This window comes from Babylonia areolata, chromosome 6 (assembly GCF_041734735.1).
Source record: "Babylonia areolata isolate BAREFJ2019XMU chromosome 6, ASM4173473v1, whole genome shotgun sequence".
Lineage (NCBI taxonomy): Eukaryota > Metazoa > Mollusca > Gastropoda > Neogastropoda > Buccinidae > Babylonia > Babylonia areolata.
The window spans coordinates 16,538,490-16,556,250 of NC_134881.1; the positions used below are offsets into that span (position 1 = coordinate 16,538,490).

A 17,761-nucleotide genomic window follows, 5' to 3' on the forward strand; every position below is an offset into this window, starting at 1 on the left:
TTTGTGTTGAGTGCTGGTCTACGTTTATTTTGCTGCACCTGAAGTAATCTGTCTTAATGAGATAATAAAGTTATTATCTTACCTGTGCTTCTGAAGCAGCAGCTAATTGCACTTTTTCCTTTTCATTCAGATCGAAATCATCATCTGATAAAAGGTGCAAAACTAATCATCAGAAAACTGGTCAGAATCTGAATTTTCTACACATTAGTTTCTGTGCAGGTGTGTTCAGTCAGTGTGTCAGGTCAGGTCATTAGATCTGCTACTGGTAACCTGTAATCCAGTACAACCTGTTCAGGGTCGGGTTGCCGGCGACTAAACCGGCACTCCCACTGCTCCCTTCCGGGACTGGTGAGGTGGGTGGCTAGACACCCTTATGGAGATCCATAAAAGGGCATCGGCTCAGGAGAGCCACTGACGGCCATCTAGCTCCACTGTGCTGTGTGCATGCCACACACAGTTGGCCCCCGGGGTGTGTCTACCCATGCATGCGAAGTCTGGATCCGGCAGAATCTGCGGAAGAAACCTATTGGTTCAACGGAGAGGAAGGCGGTTACAGCAACGCACTGTGGAGTGCAGAGAGCAAGATGAGACACCGAAGGATATCTTGGGTCATCCACTGCATCCGTGTTCATCCTTCAGTCGTCTCGACTTAGTCTTGCCACTGGAAATTGGTGGACCCGGACGAGAGAGTGAGGTCGACGTTGCGCAACTCCTCTTCACTTTAAACAAACTCATCGCGCAAGTCATCAGTCATCCAAAGGGCCTTTCATCCTTCATCTTTTCATCACCCTCAAGTCCTGTGGCGACAGGCGAGCGACGAAACGACAGGTGTGGGTACACTGGCAGTCGCAGCCGCAGACCTGCACGCAGGCGGCTCAGGCCATAGGGTCGTTCTTCGTCGACAGGAGCAGCGATGGAGTTCGGCAGCCGTCTGAGCGTCTGAGCAGCCCTCTTTAGGAATGCACTGCTCACCTCCCTGGCATGAGGAAGGGGCTAGAAAAGGTGCCCTAAAAATTGCCTGCTCCATATCACCCTGGCCAGCATACCGCGGCTGGCGGGGACCCTACATCAGCGGTCGAAACAAAAAGAAAGAAAAGAAAAAAACAAGGATCGTTCCTCTCACCATTGGTGCTTGGAACATAAGGACTCTCCTGGACAGAGATAACGCGGACAGACCCCAAAGGAGAACGGCACTAGTTGCATCTGAACTCGCCAGATACAACATTGACATCGCAGCCTTGAGTGAGACTCGGCTTGCAGGCGAAGGCGAGCTCTGTGAACGGGGATCTGGTTACACCTTCTTCTGGAGTGGACGAGGAAGTGAAGAGCGACGTGAGGCTGGCGTTGGTTTCGCAGTAAAAACAGCACTTGTCAGCAAGCTAGCTGGAATCCCAAAGGGAGTCAACGATAGGCTTATGACCATGAAACTCCCACTGGCATCTGGCCAGAAGCACCTCACCATTGTCAGTGCCTACGCCCCAACCATGACCAACCCGGATGAAGTGAAGGCGAAGTTCTATGAGGACCTTCACTCTGTCATTGCTGCTATCCCTAAAGCAGACAAGCTCATCATTCTTGGGGACTTCAATGCTAGAGTTGGCTCTGACTACATCTCCTGGGATGGAGTGATTGGAAAGCACGGTGTGGGCCACTGCAACCCAAATGGATTGCTTTTGCTTCAGACTTGTGCAGAGCACGAACTGCTGATAACCAACACAGTTTTCTGCCTCCCTACCCGTAACAGGACGTCATGGATGCACCCACGCTCAAAGCATTGGCATCTCATCGATTACGTCATCGTCAGGAAAAGGGATAGGCAAGATGTACGTGTAACAAAGACCATGTGCGGCGCCGAGTGTTGGACAGACCATCGCCTTGTAGTCTCGAAGCTGAATATTCAAATCCAGCCCAAGAGACGCCCCCAAGGCCAGAAGGCTCCAAAACGGCTCAACATCGCTAAGCTGAATAAGATCACCATCAAACAGTCCTTTGTGGAGCTGCTGGAAGATCGTCTGGAATCCGCCTCTCTGGACAACCAGAATGTGGAGTCTGACTGGAGGACCCTGCGTGAGCTGATCTATAGTACAGCTTCAGAGGCCCTGGGACCCATGACCAGAAAACACAAAGACTGGTTTGATGAAAACTGTGATGAAATCAAGCAGCTTCTGGATGAGAAACGCCGTCTGCATCAAGCCTACCTGAGCAACCCAAAGTCCACATCAAAAAAGGATGCGTATGATGTCATCCGCAGGACTGTTCAGCAAAAGTTACGCCAGATACAGGATAAGTGGCTGAGTAACAAAGCTGATGAGATCCAGGGATATGCTGACAGGCACGATATGAAGAGGTTCTATGGTGCCTTAAAAGAAGTCTACGGCCCCACATCCTCAGGATCATCCCCCCTCCTCAGTGCAGATGGGAATACCTTGATCACCGAGAAGGAGAAAATTCTCGAACGCTGGGCTGAGCACTTCAGCAGTGTCTTAAACCGCCCTTCCTCCATAAATGATGAAGCCATAGACCGTCTCCCACAAGTCCCCATCAACGAAGCACTGGACGATCCGCCAACACTTCTTGAGACCCAGAAAGCAATCCGTCTGCTATCCAGTGGCAAAGCACCTGGCTCAGACTCCATACCAGCAGAGGTCTACAAGGATGGAGGCACTGTGCTGACTGAGAAGCTCCATCAGCTGTACTCACTCATGTGGAAAGAAGAGACGATCCCCCAGGATTTCAAAGATGCATCTATCATTCACTTGTACAAGCGAAAGGGGAACCGGCAAGCCTGTGATAACCATCGGGGCATTTCCTTGCTCTCCATCGCAGGCAAGATACTTGCCAGGATCCTACTAAACCGCCTCACAGCACACCTTGACCAAGGTCATTTGCCTGAGAGCCAATGTGGATTCCGGAAAGAGCGCGGAACCACCGACATGGTGTTTGCTGCAAGGCAGCTGCAAGAGAAATGTCAGGAGCAAAATGCTGATCTGTTCTCCACCTATGTCGACCTCACTAAGGCCTTCGACACTGTGAGTAGAGAGGGACTGTGGAAGATCATGGCCAAGTACGGATGCCCTCGGAAATTTATTTCCTTGGTCAGCCAATTCCATGAAGGCATGCAGGCTCGAGTCCAGGACAATGGCGAAACATCTGCTCCTTTTGCTGTCACAAATGGTGTCAAGCAAGGCTGCGTCCTGGCTCCAACGCTGTTCAGCCTCATGTTCTCTGCAATGCTTACTGATGCCTTCAGAGATGGCGATGTTGGAATCGGCCTAAAGTACCGAACAGATGGCAAGTTGTTTAACCTCAGAAGGCTTCAAGCAAAAACAAAGGTCATGACAGACATCATCAGAGACTTTTTGTTTGCTGATGATTGTGCCCTCAACGCTGGATCTGAAGCTGACATGCAACTCAGCGTCGACAAGTTTGCCACTGCCAGCAGGAACTTCGGCCTTACCATCAGCACGAGGAAAACTGAAGTTCTCCATCAGCCAGCCCCAGGGAAACCCTACGTTGAGCCCAACATCACAGTCAACGGTCAGAGACTCAGTGCGGTGGAGCGGTTCACATACCTTGGCAGCACACTGTCACGAAATGTGACCATCGACGATGAAGTGAACGTCAGGATTGCAAGAGCAAGCGCAACTTTTGGCAGACTGAGTGCAAATGTCTGGAACAGAAGAGGCATTAGTCTTGAGACCAAGCTAAAGGTCTACAGAGCAGTAGTTCTCCCCACACTACTGTACGCGTGCGAAACTTGGACAGTGTACCAACGACATGCCAAGAAGCTGAACCACTTCCACACAACATGCCTAAGGAAGCTACTGAACATCAAGTGGCAAGACAGGACCCCAGACACAGAGGTGCTCGCAAAAGCCACCCTTCCCAGCATCTTCACCATCCTGATGCAGTCCCAGCTTCGCTGGGCTGGACATGTGGCGCGCATGCCAGACCATCGGCTGCCCAAAAGACTCTTCCATGGCGAGCTGCAACAAGGGAAGAGATCACACGGAGGTCAGAAGAAGCGCTTCAGAGATACTCTGAAAGTCTCTCTTAAAGCGTTTGATATCAACCCTGACTCCTGGGAGGAATCTGCAGTGGACCGTGACAAATGGCGCGCTGCTGTGCACAAAGGCGCCAAGTTGTGCGAGGCCAACAGGACTGCTGCAGCTGTTCAGAAGAGGCAGGCCAGAAAGTCACGGGCAAACAAGCTCCCTGACAATGATATGCCTGTCTTTGTCTGCCCCAACTGTCAGCGGACATTTCGTGCGCAGATTGGACTATTCAGCCATCTGCGCACTCACAGATAGATTCATGAGCATCCTCCCACCCACCCCACCACCATCCTCCCCCCATCCCCCAGTTGGATGACAACGATGGTCATCATCGATCTCGATGGACACACCACCACACAGCACATCAAGAAGACTAGCAGCGGCCACTTTCCCATAGCCCAAGGAGAGGGGTGTCAGGCATCCACTCCTCTCATTCACACTGCCCCACTAGTGACCCAGTCAAGGATAGATTATGCTCGCTGATGACGCGACTCGCACGAAGTTCAAAGCGCGTATCATTACAACCGGCTTCCAGTTTTGTAGGAAGGAAAGGGGGAATTCTCCGCTGCGTGGTTTTCTGGGCTTCAGGAATGAAAGGTAAGATTCCTGTAAACTGGAAAACTGTGCTGCAGGGATTAAAGAGGCATGTCAAGCATCCCTCAAAAGTCCTGGTGCTCTGTGACCTCCAAGCAACCGAGGTCACAAAAAAGAAGCAAAAAAGTTAGGAGACGGATTCGAGTCTTTCATACCCACACTTTGAATAAACACGATTCTTGACATCAGAAACACAAGCCAGAAGAAAATGCCCTTAAGAACACAAAAAAACTGTTTCATTTGTTTACACGCCGTTTTTCTTTCTTTTTGTTGTTGTTGTTGTTGTTGTTGCGAAATTTGAAAATGTGGTAAAAGAAGCTACTTTACGTTCAGATACTTTTGTCTGTAAAGTTTGAAAATGTACAAGTCACTAATTCCTAATTGCAACCAGCCGAAATACTACCATTTTACAGTTGTAGTATTAAGGTTCCACCACTTTATAGAACAAATCATATTATTGTCCAGCCAACCACAGAGGCTGACTGCCCGTCAGTTGTCAAAGAGAAACCCAAAAAATGTGAAAAGGTCAATTGAAATAACGTAACAAAGACCAGCTCACCCACATCTCATTTGTTCCATGACACATTTAAATCAAATCATATCTATCACCTCCAGGAACTGAAAAATAGTGTCCGGAACAAGGCAGAGCTGTAAATGTTTGTGTCTGATAGCATGCAGATCCCCAGCACTTGATCAACACAGCTGCATGGCTGACATATCGACAGTTTACAGTTACATTGCAAGAGAGAGGCAGAGAGAGACAGAGAGACAGAGACAGAGACAGAGAGAAAACGAAAGTAATGAAAATTCAGAATTTATTTGCATGTCATAGATTATTCACATCTATTCAACAGATATACTTGTCAGCATGATTTTCGGACTTCGTTTGGTCCAGAGTATTATCTGGATATGCTCAAAAGGTTACTTGTTTTTGCTGAGCACGTAAGATCTGAAGAAGACGGAGTTCTTTCGCCTTCTGTTGTTTCTCCAGTATAACATTGAGGGTGTAGAGGAAGGGATTGAGCGCTGAGTTCAGTGGCAAGACAAAAATAGCCATGGCGGCATTAAAATGTGAGCACAGTTAAGTACAGTTCTTCTTGAATGTGCGTGCGTGCGTGCGTGTGTGTGTGTGTGCAAATGAGAGAAACAGATAAATTCACGGGAGGTACCCGTAAAGTCGACAGCTCATTGCGTCGACAGCTCATCGCGTCGACAGCTCATTGTCCTCCAATTGTAAATTCTTATTTGTGCTATGTTCACTTTTGGAATGCTGAATGGCGACAAACGGCCTTCATTATTGACCACATCCTCTACACAACATCCTGTATCTATACTTAGACTACATCCTCTAAACTACGAGTACATCATGTATCTATAGCCAGACTGCATCCTCTAAACTACATCCTGTATCTATACCCTGACTATATCCTCTAAACTACATCCTGTATATCCAGACTACATCCTCTACACTGTATCCTGTATCTATACCCAGACTACATCCTCTACACATCCTGTCCACGCAATGAGCTGTTGACGCAATGACATAGACCCAAATTCACACCTGATCGTGTATTACGCAGTAGCTGGATCAAGACCACCTCTTTACAGAACACGTGTATAAAACTGATACACAAATGTATGAAACTGATACACTGACTTCTGTTTATGATCTAATATCGAAGTTTTCCAGACTGTATCTTGCTGAAAACTTTCGACCCTGGTTCAGCCTCGTCAGAATGTCATAAACGGCTGGCATGATGTGACGAGTTCACTTGTTTGCTTGATTCCTTGGTTCGTGGGTCGAGTGAGATGTGAGTGAAATGGTTCTTTGAACGTTGGTTCAGTCAACCTTTTAGCATTAACAAGTGTTCCTTGACTGCAGAAACTGATGGGCAATTAACCCTGAAAACGGTCCTTTGTGGTCAGCTGGGCAATAAACTCCATGACTTGATTTGATTCAATTTGATTTAGAACCTCTGATGTGAGAAAGTTCGGATAGCCTACATCTTTCAAATCTTTGCACCCATGAAGCAATATTTAGTTTATATGTTTCCATCTCCATCTGCACAGTTATCAGATTGATACCCATAAGACATTAGACTCTGAGACCAAAAATGGTCAGGACATAATTTTATCAAACCTGCCAGAGTGGCACTGTTCTGATACTTTTCTTCCAGTTGTCGGCGGTGGTAACTGATGCAAGGCAGCTCTGTGTGGTGTAGTGTGTGTGTGTGTGTGTGTGTGTGTGTGTGTGTCTGTGTGGTGTATTGTGTGTATTTGTGTGTGTGTGTGTGTGTGTGAGAGAGAGAGAGAGAGTGTGGTGTATTGTGTGCGTGTGTGTGTATGTGTGTGTGTGTGTGTGCTAGAGAGAGAGAGAGAGAGAGAGAGAGAGAGGTTTTCACACATGTTATCAGAATGATACCCAGAAGACATTAGACTGAAGCCAAAAATGGTCAGGTCATAATTATATCAAATCTGCCACAGTGGCACTGTTCTGCTACTTTTCTTCCAGTTGCCGGCGGTGGTAACTGATGTAACTGATGCGTGGTGTAGTGTATGCGTCTGTGTGTCTGTGTGTCTCTGTGTGTGTGCGTGTGTCTGTGTGGTGTATTGTGTATGTTTGTGTGTGTCTGTGTGTCCGTGTGGTGTATTGTGTGTGTGTGTGTGTGTGTGTGTGTGTGTGTGGTGTGTTGTGTCAAAAACAGCGTGTGTCCGTGGCACGTGCAGTGTACAGCGATCCTGACGACATTCTCCTGGATGACCCGCTCTCCGCCGTGGATAGTCACGTGGGCAGACACATGTTTGACAAGGTCATCAGCAACAGTGGATTGTTGAGAGGAAAGGTATCTTCTGTGTTTCTGTTTCTATGGTTTTTGTACGTTTGAGTCCGTGCGTACATGCTTGCGTGCATGTGTATGTGTGTGTATGTAGTGTGTGTGCATGTGTGTGTGTGTGTGTGTGTGTGTGTGTGTGTGTTAGAGAGAGAGAGAGAGAGATTTTCACACATGACCAGACATGGCACGATAGCTGGATCAAGACGAACTCTTAATGCTGATAAGGGTTTTTTAATTACAGTATACATGTATGCAAGCCATAATCTTACTTCTGCTTATCATTTGATTATTCAGATTTTCATAACTGTAAAATTGCATGGAAATAAACACATAAAAGCCAACCAATAACCAGACATAACACGACAGCCGGATCAAGACCAACTCTAAATACCGATTTGGTTATTCTTTTATTACAGTATACATGTATGCAAATCATACACTTACTTCTGCTTATCATTTGATTATTCAGATTTTCCTAACTGTAAAATTGAACGGAAATAAAGACATAAAACCCAACCAAGTTATCAATTGTGCCAAAGTAGTAACCGTCATACCTAGGGAAAAAAATCTGATTTTGAAATCTAGTTTCATTCACCAAACATTACGAATGAACACACATCACTGTCATAAACTCACATTGATTTGCATTTCTAAAATATTACAAAATTACCGCACATACCTAGAACACGTACATATGCACACAGACACGCACACACGTGTCCACACAAAATATCGCACGTAGGCCTACTGATCACCTCGAACACAGTCACAGAGAATTGCAGTCCCGTCACAAACATCCAAGACCTAATATGCATATGGTTGACTGACACATTTTTAGACAAAAAATTATGAGATGTGAATGATTGAGAGTCGTTGGATGAAAGTAAAGACGTCTCATTTTGCTTCATTCGTGATTCTACCGTGGGTTGTGGTCTATCATATATATATATATATATATATATATATATATATATATATATATATACGAACTGATGCCTTATTGCACAACAACACTAATACAGATAGAAAAAAACAACTCTACTGTTTCAACATTATAGTTCAACGTTAACGTTTTACACACACTGGCAATTCGGGACACGGACTTTGAAGGATCGAAATGCTAAAGCACATGTGGAAAACAATGCACGATCATATATTGTGGAACGTTTTCACCGCACATAGTACGCTGTCGTTTTGTGTGTGTGTGTGTGTGTGTGTGTGTGTGTGTGTGTGTGTGTGTGTGTTTTTTTCTTCGTCATGCAGCATGTGTGAAGAGACCTTTAGACACTTGTGGTCCCAGTTCACATGTTGTTGCCTGTGACACAAGGCTGACGAATTTAGGCCCTGCTCACACTAGCCCAGCGTCCTTTGCCATGTTGTAGAAAGAAGAACTGGTATCCTGCAGCAGCGTGGTCGGGGAGTCGAATTCTATCATTCGGCCATTGTCTAGAACCAGTATTCTGAAAAAAAAAACAAGTAAGACCATGTATGAACAGTATGCCCACAACACATATGTTTGGATCTAGACGACGATGGCATAAACAACTGGGACAAAAATAGTTTGAAAAATGATAACAGCAGAAGCAGTAGCTGGATGATAAAAGCAAAGCATACAACGAAGAAAAATACGATGATGATAATTGTGACAATGTCAATGTTAGGACTAAAGCGTTGAAGGTAGTATATCGTGCAAATTATGAAGGAAAAAATACTGATGATGATAACAGAAGCACTGGCAACACGCAGTGGCAGTTGTCTAAAGCATTTGCTGTGACAACGATATTTCATAACACGCACCAAACACAGTGGCAGGTTGAACAGAGTTGTAGGATAGAAGAATAGAGTTCTGCTTGTGACACTTCTTCAACAGTTACAGTAGAACACAAAGCCCATCTTCTGTTCATTGAGAAAAAAAGTAGAATATAAACTGGCTGATAGGAATCCATGTACTAATGTACCAGAGGTTTGTCAGTCACTTACCCATGTTCATCCACTAAATGGCTATGGTACATCACCATGACTTTCTGGAGCCTGAAAAGTTGTGTTCTTGAAAAGAAACAACAGCTATTGCCTGACCCACGTCCAAGATACATATTTCTTCTTGTATGACTCTACAATGGCCGCAAGGAAGATACACTTGATGTACTCTGCTACCAGCGGTTTCATGACAAGGTTTCATCATGAACCACGTGTGTGCAGATTCACACCAATGCTTCAGCAAAGCACCACAATCTAAATGTAGGACAAATGAGGAAATGGGGTGTGGTCTTATCGAAGTAACGGAAATACCCGGGTTCTACAATGCAAATGACATTCGTTCAGTCAAACGCGTACCCTGTGAAGACGTTGCAAAGATGCTTAATTTCAAGAATGGATCAATCCATCGGCGGACTGGGATCCAGAGCTGTGAGAATGGCAGGACGGCTGAAGCCACAGCAGACTGACATCCTTCCGGCCCAAAAGGACCGACCTAAGGTCATCATATACATCTGTACGATGGTTCAATGTGATGCACGTGGGGGATTCTGATGTTCTGTGGCATGTGAACGGTGCAAAGGCTGGTTTCAGGTCGCGATCACTTCAAGAAGTTGATGACACTGATCTGCCCGACTTTGTCAAATCTGGACTGATTTTGTCAATGTTAAATTAATGCACTGGATGAAGTGGACTTTCCACATCGATCTGTGTCCTGATTCTACTTAGATGAGTACTCCCCCCCCCCTCTTCTCCCTCTCCTCCCTCCCTCCCTCTCTCACAAGCAAAAGACTGTTGCATCCATGTGTCAGGGGATACATAAGTGAGTAATCACATGTGTTTACCTCCTGAGTAGCTGACATGTATGTGACTGTGCACCTTGGTGTACTACGACTTAGATTCTCCCACGTCGTTGGAGGCATGAGGCGTTCCATTCGCCGTGGTCCTCAGCCAGTATTGCTAGTGTCACCCCACTGTCTGTCAACACTGGAGATAAATAACGCCATTTGATGTCAATGATTATGCGTAGGCATTTGATTTCAAAGGCATCCTGGTTTTTGCTGTTGTTGTTTTCTCAGATGTGGTCTTTGTAGTTGCCAAGATCCGCTGCTGTGCATGAGCGTGGATAGAACACTTGACTTGCAGGCCTATGATTCAGTCTCAGGGAAAATTTCATGCTGCTCCACGTATGGCACTGTATGTTAGAAAGCTGTCGCAGGGTTTCCAGTCCGGCATTTCAGTTCACGGCCTGTGTTACTTTTGCTGGCGATGGACCTGCCGTGGCAAGTGAAGTTTTCTACTTTCCCGACTTCTTTCGGGTATAGAGGGATGGGGGACTGAGATTCGGATAACACCTGCAGGTACGTTCTTCCGTTAAAGTTCGCGAGTGCTTATTGTGTGTGTGTGTGTGTGTGTGTGTGTGCACGAAGTCTCGAATGAACTTTAATTGATTAAAAAAAAATATATATATTATACATAAATTAATACTTTTCCGTTTTGTCTACCATGCATGGATGTTGATGCGGACAAAGACGTGCCAGTCAGTTCTGAATGAATCCCTAATCGATCAACCTGACGTCACAGTTGTGCAACTAAAACGTGACGTACCTATTTGTGATGATCTGGTTCCCGTTTGCGACGGGTACAGTCAACACTAGACAGACTCAAGACCGGTTTATTATCCATACTCAGGTACAGAAATTCGTCGTTCGACATGTGCAATCCAGTTGGAAATTTAGTCCTCTTCACACACACACACACACACACACACACACACACACACACACACACAGATAAGGACACAAATGGTTTGATTGTATAGGCCTTAACCCTTTACAAATGGAGTGCACAAACGTAATGAATCACTAACTTAAACTCTGCTTCCTAATGGAAAGAGCTTTATGTACAAAGTTCACAACATTCATCACCATTGGTTTGTTTTCGGCAGCCATCAGTAATGCAAATCTGAACATAGACGAATGTCTGTGATATTTATAGGGAATTAAGTCATTCCTGGGTTCACTGTATTTTGAACATTCAAGCAGGAAATGCTTTTTTGTTTCAAGGGCATTGGTACAGAATAGGCATGAATAGTCTTTCGGATTTGCACGATTTCTAAATTGCAAAACAAATTACAATTTAAGGGTGACGTTCCAATTCTAAAATTGGCAAAATTTCTTCACACACACACACACACACACACACACACACAGAGAGAGAGAGAGAGAGAGAGAGAGAGAGAGAGAGAGAATGTTTTGTATTCAAGGATTAAGAAATTAGGCATGGCCTATTCTCCCAATCTGCCCTTTTATTCTACATTAGTTACAATAGCACACATATTATGTTTAATGGAAAAGGGAGAAAGAGAAAAAAAACAATATTCGTGCAGAAGGACAGATAAGATGAAGAACACACACACACACACACACACACACACACACACACACACACTCACACACACACACACACACACACACACACACACACACATCCCACCACACACACACTCACCCACACCCCACCATACACACACCCAGGACAAATCCCTTCCTTCCTTTACCTGTCGAAATCCCGCCCTTCCTGTTACATCGACATCCCTTTTCCTTTTCCTTCACCTGTCAAAAGTCCTCCGTTCCTGTTACATGTTTAAACCCCTTCCCTTCCTGTTACATGTCGAAATCCCTCCCCTCCTCAACTCGTCGAAATCCCTCCCTTCCTGTTACCTGTCGAAATCACTTTACCTGTCGAAATCCCTTCCTTCCTTCCTTTTACCTGTCGAATCCCTCCCTTCCTGTTAACTGTCGAAATCGCTCCCTCCCTGTTACCTGTCGAAATCCCTCCCTTACTGTTACCTGTCGAAATCTCTCCCTCCCTCCCTTCCTGTTACCTGTCGAAATACCCCCTTCATATACCTGTCGAAACGTCTCCCTTACTGTTACCTGTCGAAATCTCTCCCTCCCTCCCTTCCTGTTACCTGTCGAAATACCCCCTTCATATACCTGTCGAAACGTCTCCCTTCCTGTTACCTGTCGAAATCCCTCCCTCCCTGTTACCTGTCATAGTCCATGACTGTGTTAATCCTGTGGGCGATGGTGAGGACGGTGCAGTCCCGGAAGGCCTGGCGGATGGTGGTCTGGATCAGGTCGTCTGTCTCCAGGTCCACGGCGGCTGTGGCCTCGTCCAGCACCAGGATCTTCGTCTTCCTCAGCAAGGCACGGGCCAGGCACACCAGCTGTCTCTGGCCCAAACTACCACAGGTAGATAGGGTTAGTGCGTGTGGATGGGGAGTGTGTGTGTGTGTGTGTGTGTGTGTGTGTGTGTGTGTGTTGTGTGTGTGTGTGTGTGTGTGTGTGTGTGTGTTTCTGTGTGTGTGTGTGAATTATCGGTGTGTACGTGTGTATGTGGGTGAGCTCAGAAAGTACGCTGCACATAAGCAAACAATAAAGAGCATGACAAAGGATAATCACATTAACCCTACACAATTTTTTTTCTCTTGGTGTTGTTGATTATGATTTTTTGTTTATTTGTTTTGTTTTTGTTTCTTTTTTGTTTCTTTTTTTTCTAGGGAGGGTGAGGGGGGGCGAAGAGGAGGAGGTTGTGTGGGTGTAATGTAAGAGGGAGACCAGTATACCATAACTTCAAGACAAAGTAACAACAACATCAACATCAAAAGACGCGACATGGACGATTTCTCAAAACCACTCCGTTCCCAACCTGAGGTTCTCCCCTCCCTCGCCGCACAGGTGGTGGAGGCGGTCAGGCAGTGCGGCCACATAGGCCTTGAGGTGGGCCTGGTCAAGTACTGTCCACACCTGCTGGTCACTGTGCTGTTCGAACGGGTCCAGGTTCATGCGCAGCGTCCCGTCAAAGATCACCGGGTCCTGTCACACACAGTGAGCACAGACACCGCACTGCTGGTCAACTAGGCGAAATACGAATGCAACAATAGCGTACCCCCTCCACCTCCTCCCCCGCCCCCCCCCCCCCCCCAAAAAAAAAAACGAAAAAAAGGAAAACAAGACCCCTCCCAACCCCCAACCCCCCTTCCAAAAACCCCAACAAAAAACAAAAACAAAAACAAACACACAATTACTGTCTGTCTGTTTTCTTCTTTTTCTTCGTTGGGCTGCAACTCTTACGTTCACTCGTATGTACACGAGTGGGCTTTTACGTGTATGGCCGATTTTTTTTTTTACCCCGCCATGTAGGCAGCCATACTCCGTTTTCGGGGGTGTGAATGCTGGGCATGTTCTTGTTTCCATAACCCATCGAAGTCTAACATGGATTACAGGATCTTTAACGTGCGTATTTGATCTCCTGCTTGCGTATACACACGAAGGGGGTTCAGGCACTGGAAGGTTTGCACATCTGTTGACCTGGAAGATCGGAAAAATCTTCACCCTTTACCCACCAGGCGCCATTACCAAGATTCGAACCCGGGACCCTCATATTTTCATGTAAGTTCGACGCTTTAACCACTCGGCTTTTAGTGTCTGTAAAAATGGAGAAATGTGTCTTCGAACTCGGCGAAATATAGATAACAATCTGATTTTTTTTTAACATTGCTCTTTATAGACATGAAGTCTGTGTCAGCCATAGAGTTGCACGCTCTTGGTCAATGTACACATTAATTAAAAGACGTCCCTGCAAAATTAAGCCGTCAAAGTAGATCCTTTTCCGTAGCATTTAATTTGGTAAAAAAGACCGGCCAATTATTGAAATTTGTTGCACCTTCACTCGTCTGAGATGCTTCGAAACTGAAAGTGATACGTGCACATACACATTTATGTAATGATATTCTCTTTCTGCGACCGTTTAGCACGATTAGCCGACCCAGAAAGCAAAGAGAGACAGAGAGATATATTCCTATGCATAGTGACGTGAGAGAGAGAGAGCCCACATGCACACACAAGGTCAACACAGACGCATTCAGAGGCAGTGGGGAAGAACTACGAACCACCCAAAAATGGGAGGACTAACCTGGGGGAGAATGTTGAGCTTGTTGCGCACGTCATGCAGACCCAGTGACGCAATGTCCACGTCATCAATGACCACGTGACCGCTGGCTGCCTCGATCAGTCTGAAGAGAGCCAGAGTGAGAGAGGACTTGCCTGCCCCTGTGCGCCCCACAATGCCCACCTGCCCCCACACACAGAATGTCATTGAATCCTCTGTTTCCTCATGTTTAACATCCTGTTTAAATGTTTCTCTGACACTTGTAAAATCCCCACATTGATAAATATCCCACCTGCCCCCACACACAGAATGTCATTGAATCCTCTGTTTCCTCATGTTTAACATCCTATTTAAATGTTTCTCTGACACTTGTAAAATCCCCACATTGATGAATAAACAAACAAGCAAAGAAACCATTAAAATGACAGATACATGAATAAATGAATAATGAATAGACAAATCAATCAATAAACGAATAAATAAATTAATGAAATGAATAAATAGATAATGAAATAAACAAATAAACAAAACAAACAAATATTAAACAAACAAATAGATAAATGAATGAATGAATAAATAAATATATAAATACAATGCCTGGACCGACATGCTTTATTGTGTGTCGCAGTTATTCAACTTCCGAATGTGTGTGTGTGTGTGTGTGTGTGTGTGTGTGTGTGTGTCTATGTGTGTGTGTGTGTGTGTCTGTGTGTGTGTAGTATATTTCAGTGGTGTTATAACTGTTTCCAATCGTTATTTTCATACAGACTTTCTTGAACTCTACGTCACAATATCAAATATACGTCAAAATGAAAGCAACACAGTTAATCTTTGTCCTATCATAATATTATGAATCTGCTTCCTCTCTTCACCACTCCCTAAAAATATCAAAACTGAAATAACAGAATAAAATATGTAATGGGCCTAATCTTTCAATCAAAAATATATGAGAAAGTAACATCTTGCCTCAGACAAATTGAAGTGAACCATGGAACACAGCGACAAGTCTGCATTCGGAAACGTTGAACATACACTTAGGAAAAGCTGAACAAACATTTAGAAACGCTGAATATAAATGAGGAAATTCTGAGAATAAGAAAACCCTGAGGAACCCTCTAAGCATATCGACATGCAAAAACATTGAGCGTACACGTGGACATGATTAGGAACCGCTGAGTATACACGTGGAAACACCGAGCATACGATCAAAATGCCAACCTTTTCTCCCGCCTTCATGTCACACGTGAGGTCATGAAGCACAAGGTCAAGGCCAGGTCGGTAGCGCGTGCTGTAACCTTGGAAACGAATATGACCTTGCCTTGGCCAGTCGGGTTTGGGACGTCGGGAGGAAACCCAGTCTGCCTGTTGACAACACCACAGCCATAAGGTCACGTGATTTCTCTTTCTTTCGCAGTTGTTGGAAGACAAGTCATTTGCAGTAGTAGTGTGCATAGTACGAATATAAATCTGGACCGGTATCTACTTTTTCAAACAAAACATTCAAAAATGGGGGAAAAAGATAATGAATTTTTTTTTGGCATTAGCTATACCCATCAATTAATCTGAATGTTGAAACAGAAACCATATCACGTAAACACAGTTTATACCTTGAAACACAAACTTGCACATGAAAGCAGGAATAACAAGAGTAGGTGACAGTTGTAATGTGAACTATTTCCATCCACAGATGCTGCAATTTCATTTATAAAAAGGGGGGAACAGTATACAGGCTGGATACGCAACCTTCTTTAAGACCGAATGGGCATTAAAAGAAATCGATTATCAATAGTCTATTACTGCACAAGAAAGTAGTGACTTAAGATTATCATGACAGCCTTCATAAATTAACCATGTCCACTTGTTAAACTAAATTCCTAAAAGTACTTTATGTTGCACTGTCAAACGCCTTTTAAAAATAGATGACACATGTGTATTGTTTACCATACCTTCTTCGTAAAACACTTTCTGTGACAGCATTCAAAAGAGACAAATTGACAGACCGATGGAGAGAGAGTGAGAGAGACAGAGAGAAAAAAAATGAGAGACAGTCCATTTCACCATGTTAAAAAAACACTGGATATATCATGCTGGAAAAAACAACTATAATGATAATGATAACAACAACTGCGAAAAAAAATTGATCAGGGACCAGTCTGACAGAAAGAGAGCGGTATGGACCTGACCTCAGACTGCACAGTGGTGTACTTGGCGATCCTCTCAAGGGAGACAATGCTGCTCTCCAGCTCTGTGGACAATTTGACCACGAAGCCCAGATGGCTCGTCACCTGCAATACCCAGCCATCACCACATCACCTGTGTTCACACCATCGTACACACATTATACTGTATATTGCATTACTCTTTTTTTTCTTCTTTTTTTTTCACAAGAGATTTCTCTGTGTGAAATTCGGGCTTCTCTCCCCAGGGAGAACGCGTCGCCACACTGAGAGCGCCACTTTTTTTTTTTAAATGAAAAATACAAAAATACACGACCAGGCTGGCAGACAGTAAGAGACTGATGTACAAGAAAAGAAAAAAAAACAGTCAAAAGACAGAAGCAGGGACAAACACAGACAAAGGAAGAACAGACACAACACAGACAGAAGAGACAGACAGACAGACAGAGACAGAGAGGTGGAAGGAGGAGCAATAGAACTCTGCCGTACCTGGAGGGCATAGGTCAGGGACAGCCCCACATTCCCGGATGACAAGGTGTCACGTGACACTACAGTAAAGATGGCGGCCGCCAGCACCAAAAGGGACCCGAGGAAGTCCAGGCGTATTCCCAGCCAGCTGCAACAGTGAACAATGGCTGGTTTCGATGTGTAAGAATACAGAAAAAAAATCGTATATGCACAAAGCAACCAGTTATTGTGGTTTTACTCTTGTCTTTTCGACGAGAACAATAAGGAAATCCAGCAATTCCTTGCAGAGAAAAGATCAACATACCAACCCCTCATGGCACTCCCTTCTTGTCCCCCAAAGAAAGCTACTTTCCGACTCTCCCGTAGCAAGCTCCAACGACAGCTCCAGGGCATTCAAATCAAATGAGTGGACAGATCTTACAGGGACACCGAGAACTGTTTTACCGGGCCATAGGAGCAACCTATGGGTCCATCTTCCAAATGCTGAGATCCCTTCGAAACTCAGATGGAAAGAACCCATTGACCAGCAAGGACTTCACCTTAGACTGCTGGTCATGATATTTCCAAAGTGTTTTCATAGTGCCAGTAGCGTAGTACACGACACAGCGATTAACTTCATCCTATAGCAGGTTGTGAAACAAAGCTGCATGAGTTGACGGACATCTAGAACGCAGCCAACATCATCACCTTGAAGAAGAACAAT

At 45.0% G+C, this 17,761-nt stretch overlaps 1 protein-coding gene across 1 annotated transcript in view; it reads right to left on the minus strand.

The window, feature by feature from the left end:
- Nucleotides 1–8,625: 8,625 nt before the first annotated feature.
- Nucleotides 8,626–17,761, minus strand: part of LOC143283463 (multidrug resistance-associated protein 1-like) — a 50,217-nt gene continuing 41,081 nt past the window's right edge. Inside the window, exons 26-32 of the mRNA XM_076589703.1 lie at nucleotides 17,080–17,206; nucleotides 16,597–16,698; nucleotides 15,632–15,775; nucleotides 14,438–14,596; nucleotides 13,172–13,338; nucleotides 12,511–12,705; nucleotides 8,626–8,943 (exon numbers count right to left, since the gene is read on the minus strand). Of these exons, the coding sequence (XP_076445818.1) occupies nucleotides 8,832–8,943; nucleotides 12,511–12,705; nucleotides 13,172–13,338; nucleotides 14,438–14,596; nucleotides 15,632–15,775; nucleotides 16,597–16,698; nucleotides 17,080–17,206 (1,006 nt within the window). The 3' untranslated portion in view covers nucleotides 8,626–8,831. The remainder of the gene's footprint in view (nucleotides 8,944–12,510; nucleotides 12,706–13,171; nucleotides 13,339–14,437; nucleotides 14,597–15,631; nucleotides 15,776–16,596; nucleotides 16,699–17,079; nucleotides 17,207–17,761) is intronic.